General features: G+C 38.9%; 1 protein-coding gene across 1 annotated transcript in view; it reads right to left on the reverse strand.

Annotated features, from left to right (window-relative positions):
* Positions 1 to 12,883, reverse strand: part of NAF1 (nuclear assembly factor 1 ribonucleoprotein) — a 344,209-nt gene that overhangs the window by 7,789 nt on the left and 323,537 nt on the right. Inside the window, exon 7 of the mRNA XM_029618509.1 lies at positions 10,846 to 10,948. Within this exon, the coding sequence (XP_029474369.1) occupies positions 10,846 to 10,948 (103 nt within the window). The remainder of the gene's footprint in view (positions 1 to 10,845; positions 10,949 to 12,883) is intronic.

Consider the following 12,883-nt stretch of genomic DNA (forward strand, 5'->3'; position numbering starts at 1 on the left):
CCATCTGATGATGTCACCCATCTGTGAGGACTACCATCCTGCTTGTCCTGGGAGAAATTTAGATTGCTAGTTTCACAAGGCACCAAACTTTAGTTACATTTTAAAATGTATAGCTCTCATAGATCAGACACACCAAACATTGCCAAGCAGTTTTTGCTAAACAAAATAATATCCTGATTATAAGCTGTTGAACCGACAAAGGACAGGGTCATACTGATAACCCTTCCCTTGGGAAAGAAAAACTTATTTGAGAGCATAACCTACACTACTACAGTGTTGGCTGAATATAATTAAAGTAGTATGAAGTGAAAACAACTTTGTAATTAGTTTCCTGCTGTTCAATACTTAAAGTGTATCATTATGAACATTCTGTTTCCTAGAAGCAGTAGAGTGAGACAAGAAAATTAAAAACAACTTTGGAATCTACTTTTTCTAACATTTTCTATGCTAGATGGATAGCTCAGTGCACAAGAAAAGCTTCGTTGAAGCACCACCATTTTGTTCATGTTACCTGCTGTTTATCACTGCATGTATGACAGCATGAACAAGGCAGAGTATCAGCACAGATAGTCTGTCCTTAGAAGTGATGAATCAGAGCAGCAAATATTACTAACACTGTTGAATTACCTTTGTTGAAAAAAAAAGATTTTTGGCACTTGTTTGAATAGCACTGAAAGATGAAGGACTGTTTGCTGTATTGTCAATCGTTATTGTTACTAGTGCCTCAAGTTAAGTCCTTGGGAACAACCAACACTTCTGTGAGAGTGCATTTACTGAATACTTTGTAGGTAAAGTGAATTGGTTTCCCTGCTGGTCAGCCCAAATTTCACAACATTCAACTACTGAAATTTGCATGGAAGTAGAAATTCATATGCATCTGGAGAAACCCAGCTTCTAAACCAGGGATACAGGGGTATATAGGAGTGATAACAATTGTTTCAATTGTGTTATCTTTCCCCATTGTTTCTTGTTTTGGCTTGCTGTCTTGTGCACATTGGAAGTAATTTTCAAAGGCATTGCCGTGTGTAAATGTAACATACTATCATAGAAATTTTGAAAAGCCATTTCTTTGAGTAAATCCTATGGACAATACAATGGTGTATACTGAGGCAATCTTAAAAGCCCATTTACACAAGTAAAATGCATTTACAGGTGAAAAACCCAATTTTAAATGTGTAAATGCTTTTTAAAAATCTGGTCCATTGTGAAGACCGAATGCTCATAAGAAGTGAACAAAAGAAAATTAATAGAAGTTGAAACCTTGATAATGATATTACAAGTTTTAAAACTGTGCCAGTTCCACTATTCTTCTACGCTATCATGTAATCAATATATACAAATAGGTTTTCTGGAAAAGGAAACAGACATACAATACTTTAACTATTAAAATTATTCACTAAAAATATCTTAAGTATCCAGTATCCAAATTCTTCTCAAGCTGCTTGCACATGAGAGCAATTCAGAGAACATATTTGGCAATTTTGTCCTTTCTACTGCAGCATGAAAACGAAGGAGGGAGGACTGGTGGAAAGAATTAAAGGACAATTAACTTTAAACTAAAAGGCTTACTTCAATGACTGCTGAGCATCAGGACTTTTGTTCACTAAACAAAATATACTGGTCAATGTGACACAGTTTGGATTTTTCTTGCAAATAAAGTCCTACGTATTCTTAACTGACAAGTGTTTTCTTAGTCCAAAAAAAATTCATAACATTGCAAACACACACACAGTTCATTATTTCATGACACCTTGATAATCTCTGGGTTTTTCTGAAGGATTCAGCAATTTTATAGTCGTCAGCAACTGTAGCCTTTAAAGGAAATTATTTTTCTTTACAATCATTCATTTTACAAATAGGTCAAAGGAACGGTCATGGGTGTTACCATGGCCCCTTCATTGGCATGCATTTATGTTTCAAAATGTGAGGAGAATTTCATATACACTTCTCATTTTTGGTCTGATATAGCGTTGTGGGTCTGTTTTAAAAATGATGTCTTTTTCATTTGGAAAGGATCAGAAATGTATTTAATGCATGTCTCCACATGGATTAACACGCAGGATTTGAACTTAAGATTTACATTACAATTTCATCATCAAGTTATATTCTTAGATCTTGTGGTCCTAAGAAAAGAAAATAGATTAAAAACAACCATACACAAAAACATATTGATAGAAATACTTTACTCCATTACTGCAGTTTTCACCCCGGTAATTTACATAACAGTATCCCAGTTAGACAGTGTCTCATTTGAAGCATATGTAGTACCAATCAGGAATATGTAAATCAAGTTGATATGATGAAGGAAAAATTTTGAGACTGTGGTTACCCCTTTAAGATGATAAGACTTGCATATAAAAGAGGACTATATGCTGATTGGGATCTTCTATCAATCATTCAGCCAAGATGAATCATGCAGCAACCGGTCTATGTCATCCTTTTTCCAACAGGTCAGCTAAAATTCAGATCATCATCACATAATACTGGCACATTTTACAACTACACACCATTTTTCAGTCAAGACCGTTATTTGCACGAACACGTCGACCCAATCTACAAGACAAATTAATAACAACCATGCCACAAGGAGATGTAAACTCAGAGAAACCTGCAGGACAATACAAGTGTGGCAAATGTGCGGTTTATGAGAATGTGTTTCAAACTAAGGTTTGTTTGTTTTGGGTTTTTTTTGTTTTTTTTAACATCCACGTCTCAATATTCATGTTGAATTCAAAGCACATTATGACTGTGATACCACTCAGTTCACATATGCTATCCAATGTCTCTGTTCTAAAATATGCATTGGACATATAAAGCTGTCAATCAAAGCATGTATAACATAAAGGTTGTATACACACCAGTAAACTATCATTTCCTTTGGTTAAACACTGGCTTCAGCATAAGCATAAAATACAACTCAAATTTTTTGTAATTAGCGCATTACTCTTGTTCGAGGAGGAAATATCTCCCAAAGTCTTCAAGAGTGGGAGCAAGAATTAATTTACAAATGACACACAGTTTACCCGGAAAGTTTAAATACCACCATTGAGTAGGAAGTGTTTCTATAAATACATTAAATTATACTAAAAATCATCACAGTCATTTTCTATTGTCCATTTATTTATTTATTTTCTAATTAAAAAAAAATAAAAATAAATAAATTTAAGCACTTCATTGTAAATTGATCCTGTTCCAGATCATTCCGTATACTTTATGATGTCACCATTTAAAAGAACCATTGCGCAAACACGGATTCCAGCCTTCGCGTGGTTTCCTTTGAACATGATTAAAAGAAGTATGGATGTGGTAAGCTCTGCCTGGATATCCTCTAAATATTAGTGTTGCGCCAGGTCGCAGTCGGCTGCGATTTCTCATGCTCACCTCTTTTTTCTCTGCACCGTCAATCATTGGAAGAATGGCGGCCTCCGCTAACCATGCCGACCTCTTTGGCGTCCCTGAGATGGCGTGGGCGCTGCTGACCGCCATCTTACTTCTGGAATCACCTAGGCGCACCTAGGCCTCCCCGATGACGTCAATTCGCTGGTGTACTTAAGCTGAACGGCCCATTGCTAAGACGAGTTAGCAATGAGTTCTCTCGTTGTTAAATCCGCTCCACATCGGGATACATTGTTCCAGTATCTCCTCGTGGCATTGGACACTCTGGCTCCTCGGGGGCCCTCCCGCATCTTGGCTATCCGCTCATCGGAGGGGTCTTCTGCCTTGGACTTCTCCTGACCCCATTCTCGGGTTCCTTTTCCTGGGACTTCCTCGTGTGAGTACCTTCTTCAACTTCCTATGATATCTACATTGCTGGACTCTCCACGGTGTACCCCGTGCCACTACCATTCCCTTAGCATATCTCTTCTGCCTATCCTGAGCTACAGGGTATTTCTGCTACCACTCAAGATCCTTGGCATACCCCACGCTGCGGGCCACTAATGGACCTGCACATCTACAGCATCATCCTGCGTTGATTCTGCTTAAGAACTGTGTTTATTGCATTCCCCGCTCCTCGGGTTATGCCTTATTCTTTTCTCCCTAATAAAGTCTATCTCACAGCTATGACCTATTTATTTATTTATTTAACACTTTTATATACCGATATTCATGTAAGAAATTACATATCACTTCGGTTTACAGTATAACAATAACTAGCATGTAAGAATGCTTTTATATTTAACAAGGATAAAATAACTTGGAGCAATGGAACAGGGGATCAAAGCAACAATTAAATAATAGGGTCTTTCGTGCTGCCAGAAATTAGCTGGCTAAAGATCTGAGAGCATATTGAAATAACTTAGGGTAAGGGTTAAGGAGCAAAATAGGCTAGATCATCTGCAAGGTTGGGGTGCTAACCTAAGAGCTAGACTGTTGGTATGAAGGGAAATGTACTAAGAAGATCCCCTGCGTAAATGAAAGGCTTGGTCGAACAGCCAAGTTTTGAGTCTTTTTTTGAAGGTAATGTGGCATTGTTCTTGCCAAAGTTCTGGTGGAAGAGAGTTCCATTGCGCAGGGCCTGAAGTGGACAGAGCTCGTTTACTTAACAAAGTTTTAATGGGTGGGGCAAAGAGGGTATTTCTATAAATGGATCTCACCGGTCTGGAGGGTAAATGTGGCTGACACGGGATATTGAGTTCCAAGGGCATGAGATTGTGAATGGTTTTGTGAATAATCGTTAGTACTTTGTACATGATTCTAAATTTAATTGGGAGCCAGTGCATGCTCATTAGGATGGGAGTAATATGATCTCTTTTGTTGGTCTTAGTCAAAATCCTGGCAGAGGCGTTTTGAAGCATCGGTAAAGGTTTAATGGTGTTCGCTGGAAGGCAGAGTAGAAGTGAATTGCAATAGTCAATTTTAGAGAAGATAATTGATTGTAGAACTGAACGGTAGTCTCGGGAGTAGTGGTCTCAGCCGTTTTAGAACTTGTAATTTAAAAAAGCCTTCCTTTGCGGTGTTATTGATGAATCTTTTTAGGTTCAATTGGTTATCCATTAAGACTCCGAGATTTCTAACTTGAGGAGAGAAGGATGGTTGCCTTGTGGGGAGCGTGTTAGAAAATGCATAATTGCCGTCCTGTGCGACGAGGAGTAGTTCAGTTTTATTTGTATTAAGGATTAAGTTAAGGCTTGTGAGGAGGTTGTTGATATCTTGAAGGCAGTTGTTCCAGAAGTCTAGGGTTTTTTGCAGTGATTCTGTCACCGGAATGAGTACTTGCACGTCGTCTGCGTATATGTAATGTGTTAGCTTTAGTTTGGAGAGGAGTTGGCAAAGCGGTAAAAGATAAATGTTGAAGAGGGTAGGGGATAAGGATGAGCCCTGAGGGACTCCCAGTGAGGAACAGACGGGGTGAGATTCTTTATTGTTGATCTTGACTTTGTAAAATCTGTTTTGGAGGAATGACTTGAACCATCTGTGCACATTGCCTTTGATACCGATGTCGGTAAGCCGATCCAAGAGTACTGAGTGGTTCACTGTATCGAAGGCGGCTGATAGATCGAGGGGAATGAGAAGACAGGGTTGGTTTTTTTCAAGATTCAGAAGTATGGTGTCTGTTAGTGAGATCCTATGACACTGAGACCACGCCTACCGACGGTGAGGCTCATGGGGCTCCTCCCTGTGGGCGGAGACATCTCTCACCTCGGCCCGGGGTTCACAATTTAGTTCAAAACCATAACAATTAGTTGTTATAGTGTAGTTGATTTAGTTTTCAAATATGTCAAGATATATATTACATTATTCATTCACTTATTTATGTTAATTTTTCAGAGATACAAACCTTTGTAACAAATTGGAACAACTTAATGGCAGTTTAGAAAGCTGTGCACACTGTTTATATTCTGCTACAAAGCTGTAAGTACTTTACTGAATCATATTAATATAGATATAGTTTAAATAGATGGTAATCATTTTAAAGTTATTTTAAAAATACATTGTTTTAAATCAACAGTGATTTGTCCCTGTAGAATATAACTCTGACTTTTTGATTTAAGCAATGTCATCCCAAATTCAAGGCATATATATCTGTCCCCCCTGTTGAAGTCGCTTTTGGCGAAACAGACCTTTGTTGGGGCTTAGAAAAATTCCTAGTTCAGTTTTCCCCAATGACACTGCAAGCAAGTTTAGGGGGTGCAGTGACCTGTCTGCTACATGACACTTCTAGCTGCTTTCCCACCTTACTTCAGATCCTAAGTCATGAAAAAGACATCGTGTTCTCCTCAGACATAGCCTTTTATTTATCAGATTTGGCATTTACAAAACAACAATTCCTGTTCTTAACATCCTGGCCACTAAACACCAATTTTCCCTAAGCTACGTTCTGTACCATGGGTGATCACAAACATGCCATAAAACTTAGCCTGCTTAATATTAATACTTATGGCTAACTTACTTGCCCCTGGATCCAACTTCAGGCAATCTCCCATTTACCTATGAAGCAGGCTGTGGCTGGATAGCTGGAGAATTTGGGCAGGCGAGGAGACTTGACTATGGGATGGGTTCTGGCAGAGCTATCGGCTGTCTGGGCTTGCTTCTGAGTCCCTTCTCATACTGACAGAGCTGTCTGGTTGCTCTCGGCTCCCTGTCACTTCAGACTGCTCACCCTTGTCTCTCATCAGGACGTCTCCTATCTCTAGTCTCCTGGCTACATCTAGTCTTCTCCCTCTTCGATAGCAGGGATTGCTAGTCCGCTTTAGGCTCCCCTTTTGCCCTTCCTTTCTGGGTCACTCTAAGGGTTCGCTCCCTTCTTCTTCTTTGCCCTCCTGCCTTATACTTTCCATCTGATAAATATGCATAAGCTCATGTATAATTATGTGCTGGGTGGAGGGTCTTTGTCGCATGCTTATATCTATGCTCTAATATATTGCAGGTCTTTTTCCCCCTTCCCATTTCTTCAGGGGGAGGGGGTCTTGCCACATCCGTATGCCAAGCTTATGCCAGAGACATTGTTTTTCTCTATCTCAGACTGCCCCTCTTCTCTTCCAAGGGTTGGAGTCTTTCTGACCTCTGGCCTTGCCTTGGCTGATCCATGACTCCTGCTTAGGGGCTTAGCTGTTTTATTGTCCTTCTGTCTTCTTTTTTATTTAAGCTAGAGATCTAGGAGTAATCACTGACTCTGAGTTATCATTAAAGAAACATATTTCAAACAAACTTAAAGATGGATACAATAAACTGCATACCTTAAAATGACTGAAACCTTTATTATCGAAGAGTTTTAGAACAGTACTACAATTATTATTATTCGCAAACATTGACTATTGTAACACACTACTCCTTGGACTTCCTCTAACCACAATGGACTTCCTCTAACCACAATCCATCCATGTCAAGTCTTTCAGAATGTGGCAGCATGGACTCTTACAAATACTAGAAAGTATGACCATAATACACCTGTCCTGATGAAATTACACTGGCTACCCATAGAACAACGCTAGAATATAAAACACTGTGCATCATACATAAAAGTCTATATGGAGAAGGCACCGACTACATACTCCTCAAAGAATCTTACACTCAAGTAACAACTCTCCTCACTATTCCAACTATTAAAGCTGCACGTCTAACACAAGTAAGAAATAGAGCAATCTCTATTGCTGGTCCTAAATTATGGAACGATTTACCAGAAAATCTAAGACCATAGCAAAATACCCGACATTTCAAAAAAGAACTTAAAACCTGTTTTTTTCACAAAGGGGTGGATTTTAAAAGCCCTGCTCGCGTAAATCCGCCCATTTTTGAATCCCTAGAGAGAATGAAAAATTTTTGGTCCGGGGTATATGGAATATATTGGCCTGATTTGAGAGTTACAATTCCCCTGAAGAAGACTGATACCTCAGTTGAAACATGATTCATGTTGGGATGTTTAAAATTTAACAGCAATGCACTGTAGCTGCTTGATTGAAAACGTTTACGGCTAAGTATTCTATTTTTTGAATTTGACATTTAAAGAACGTTCAGTTTCAAGAAAGGTCGATAACTTAAAAATTTAAAAACTTATATTGTTATAGAATCAGTTTGAATAAAGGTAACCGGTGGGTGGACAAATGACAATAAATGATTAAATAAATGAAGCTCTTTAAGCTGATAACAGCCTGCGGCCCATTGCGTGGCGAGAGGCTGCAGATTACACTACTTGAGCGTATATCTTTATGATATTGTCATTTGTTGGGTAATTAATTGTTGCACAAAAATTCTTTTGAAAAGTGTATGTTGGAATTATTGAGTGGGTTTAGGCTCCTCTCTCCTTTGTTTCTTATCCAATCATCTACACAGACCCATAACACGAATGGCCCTACAATGTATCACAGGAATTAAAAGGTACCAAGCTTCCGAATGTTTAATCCTAGTACCTCACTTGTTTTCCCCGCTGCACAAATGTTCATGTACAAAAAGGAATTTTTTCATATATTAAATTAGCTCTAATGTACTTTGCATTATCATATGATTTTCTCCACATATCTTAGATTGAATTTTCCTTAAAAGATGTGCAATTGAGGACCATTCAGAGTACAGTTGGATTTAATACACATTTATTTCTTGACTTAATTCTGCTTTGTAATATAAGAGGGTGATTCAGTTCTCTGACTTACTGAATGTATTTTTTTTTTCAGGGACAAAGCTTATCTGCAAATTCGGAGTCACCATAATGATAATGAGATAGAGGTCAGCTCTCACCAAAGGCTATTCTGCCTTTGTCATCATATTTGCTTGGCATTTATGTGGAGTCTCTATGGATACATGACCACAGGATGAATATTTCAATGTAGCCACCAGTCACAGAAAATTTAACAAATTATTTCAAATGTCAACTATTTAACTAACCCTTTTCCTACCTTAATAACCCTCTAATGGGGTATAACAAAAGAGAGCAAATAATTTTTCCTTTGCTAACAGGCATTTGTCAATACACTTACAAGGCTCATAAAATCTACTCATGTGCTTAATAGACTAAAGAAAAAAACACAACACACTTGTCACAATATTCAAGCACACTCTGAATAAAATTACCAACATAGGGGCCTATTTACTAAAGGTTTTCTCCCATTCTGTGTCTATGGGAAAATGATTAGTAAACAGGGCCCTAAGATACAATTTACAAAAGATTAGCCAGACAAATACAAGTTAATGATTCAGTGTAAATAAGGAACTGCAGCTTATTTAATCTTTGCAGAAATTAAAAAATGGGGAGTTCACATTCAGTAAGCCCAGCAAGCAGCAAGTTACCCAGTTAAAGTTAACAACTCCTGCTGAATGTACTTGGCTTAAGTTACCCGGGTAAGTTTACAAGAAAATCAGGTTAGCTTTAAAGTAATCCACATTCATTTACCTGTATAAATGGAACCTTAACAGCTGCATAGAGCTGGAAAAGCAATAAATCAATCAATAGCAGGCCACTAGGACAATCCAACCATTTGGGACTATTACCCAAGCCACCTCCTTACCAATCCCCCAATTTAGGTTAAAAAAAAAAAAGAGAGAGCATGTTATTATTTATCCAAGGCACCCCTTCCCCAAGATACTTAAATTAATAGCCCCCTTCTCCCCCCCACCTCACCCTCCTAACAATCTGATAACCAGCAAGGCTGGCTAGAGGAGTCTTATTGCTTCAGCCGCATCCAGTTGTCAGAACAAAGCTGGATGGGGCATGGCTCTACCACTCCGGCCAGCCTTGGTGGGGTTCAGAGGATGGCAGTGAGGGTGGGATGAGAAAGAGGGGGTTTGGAGACTGGTTTTAATTTAAATACCTTAGGGGAGGGATGCCTTTGGCTGCTATGGCCTGATACTTCTTAAATTGTGATGGATTGGGAGTTAGTCCTGATATTAATATACTTATTATGGTGTGAGGAGGGATGGATCTGGTTGCCAGCTTTTTATTTTAACCAGCTGAATATACTTGATAAAGGTTCAAGTCATCTGGGTAAACATACACAGCTAAATTATCCAGACAAGTCTGACCTGGCCCAGAATAAACCAAAATGTCCAGATAAATTGTATCTAGCTAATCGCTTAGCCAGATAATTTGGGGATGGTAGGACCACTGGGAAATTTAAAACCCTGAAGTTTGTCCAGCTAAATTCCCCCTTCAATTATGGAGCTCATATTTTTAGAGCAGGTAAAGATATTCAATCATTTAGCTAACGGAAAGCTAATTCTTACATTCCAAAAGAAAGCTCTTGGCTAGCCAACAGTGCCATGACGCCCTGCAGACTTCAGATCCGACTCCCTGCCCTCCATCCGCAGAGCTCCAATCAGATCTGATTTCCTCCTGCACCGCCCACAGACCTCTAACCCCTTCTCTCCTACTGCCTCCCTCACAGACCTCAGGGATCTGACAGTATTAGCAAGCAGCAAGGCAGGGACTGTCAGAGACTCAGTCTCTTGTATAGAAGATCAGAGGGTGCAGAGCCACTGCGGTGCCTCTTGGTATGGGCTTACTCAGTCCCTGCTTCTTGCTAATTGTGCTACCAGAGCCCTGAGCAGACAGGAACTGAGAGAGATTAGAGGTCTATGGGGAAAAGTTGAAGCTTTGACACTTCCACAATTATAAAGCCTTAGGCACATGCCTGATAGGTCTTCGTGAATGTGTATAAATCCAGGCCTGGAAAAAGGTTCAAATCAGTACTTTTCTTATACCAAAATTAAGAATGCACTGTTACATACTTTGTATAAATATTAAATAAAACATCTTTGAGAAATGTCTTCAATTTGGCAATAAGATACAATACTTTTTGAAAAATAAGATCTAATATCCAATTACCAAAGAAAAATTTAATAGGAGAGGAACTTGTTTTTCCTACTTGGTTACAGAGTTTATCCTAATTTATTTAATTGGTGGCAGTTACGTACTTGATTCACTTGGTTCAAACTTGGTCTTCTTTTTTTCTTGATTTTGAAACTTTTTCTGCTGTTTAGCCTTTTTCTCCTGTTCATCATCGCTAAAATCTAAAGCCTAAAGGAAACCAAAATAAATATTTACCATAGCAACACTAGATTAATAACCATTTGGCATGCCAAATATTGTAACCTATTAGCATTTCAATAGCAACATGATAACAACTTAATGGCCTTTTAATAGCATTTACATATTCTGTAGCATAGATGGAAAATTCTGCCAGGAGGTCTCACAAATCTCTGGCATAAAGAACCCTCACATTGAAAAAAATATTACTTTTAAGTTATTTTCACCATGATTTGAAGACTTTCACACATAAAGCAAAGACTTGCTGCCTTTCTATTGGCATTCCATGCCCAAATGGACCCATGTGTGCCTGGAGTTCCATTCCTAATAGATACACAGACAGGTAAGGGCACCCAGGCTAAAAATATATATATATATATCTGGCAGATTTTTTTTTTTTTTAAGGCCTCTGCGTGCCAAATCTGGGAATATGCGTATATCTCCTGGTACACAAACAAATCAAAAAGTTCAAAAAAGGGGCGAGGTGGAGGTGGGGCATTGCAGGCCGAGTCTGTAACATGAACTCTGCGCAAAAGTATTTACTCACACAAATGCGCGCCGGGGTTTCCTACTGCGTACCTTTACTTCCGTTATGGACAGCGTGCAAGTAGTAAAGTAACAAAAACTAGGCTAGTCAGCGGGGTTTTAAGGGTCGGGGCTAATAGGGTAAAAGGGAGGCAAGTTAACTAGGGGGTTTAAGAAGAGCTCTCCTTTAGTGGGGTGAACCGGGAATGAACTAGGGAAACAGATAATTGCATCAGCATGCGTATCTACTAAAGATCTCCTACTTAAGTGATTGAGACGGCATGTGCATGCACATGTGTGCGTCAACATAAAGTTGTGCGCACATGTACATGCGTATGGCCGATTTTATAACAGGCGCGCGTATACATGCATATATGAGCAAATGTTACAAAATTGCTGTGTCCATGTGCACGAGCCGGGAAACATGCATAAGTGCGCGAGACTTAAAATTCACCTCTCTCTATATATCATCTTTGTTTTCAACACATGAAACAAGAACCTTTCAAAAGATGGCTGGAAAAGTAAGATGCGTCATTATATTTTTCCATGATTGTTTCTTTTCAAAAACATAAGGAGAGCAATTTTGAAAATCGATTTCCCGGGTGAAAGGGTTCACAGAAAATTACCAGCCTAAATCTGGCTCTAAGCTTGTGGGTGGGTCCACAACGTGCATACTTTTATCTGTATTTAGTGAAGGCATTCCTGCAGAGGGAAAATAATGCACATAGACTGCATTTCAAATCTACATACACTATTTTCCATGAAAAGGTACCCACAGAAAAAGCAGGTTCAAACATCTGTAGGTACTCTGCAGCCGTAGCAATTGTCAAAGCAAAATTACACATGCACTTTCGCTTTGAGAATTTGAGCAAATCCTCACAGGTAAAAAGTGGATAGAAACTGGACTTTGCTGAATTTGGTTTTCTCCTTTTCATTCTGGTTCAGTGCACACAAAAGTACATAGGATCTTAGAAAGAAGAATACAGAAAAGAATATCTCATGAAGGAAAGAAATTGGGATGCAAAAGGTCAAGTGGAAGAAAGAATTTTTAAAGGGGTAAAGTGAGGAGACAAAACATTTTTCAGGTGTGTCAAAGAAAGGAGGATAATGTAAGATTAAAAGGTAACAAGGAGCAATGTATAGAGAAAAAACAGAAATATTAAGCAAATACTTCAGTTTGATGTTCATTAAAGACAAACTTGGGGGCCACACTGGTTGGCAGTAAAATGTGGGATAGATACCATCCATTTACAGAAGAGAGTAGTTTGATGGAATCAGCAAAACAAAGTGGACAAGGCCATGGGGCTGGATGGAATAAATCCCTGGATACTAGGAGAACTTGAGAGGTGCTGGCAGGTCCACTGAAGAACCTGTTCGATAAAATCTTGGAGACGGGAATGG

Source organism: Rhinatrema bivittatum, chromosome 1 (assembly GCF_901001135.1).
Source record: "Rhinatrema bivittatum chromosome 1, aRhiBiv1.1, whole genome shotgun sequence".
Classification (NCBI taxonomy): domain Eukaryota; kingdom Metazoa; phylum Chordata; class Amphibia; order Gymnophiona; family Rhinatrematidae; genus Rhinatrema; species Rhinatrema bivittatum.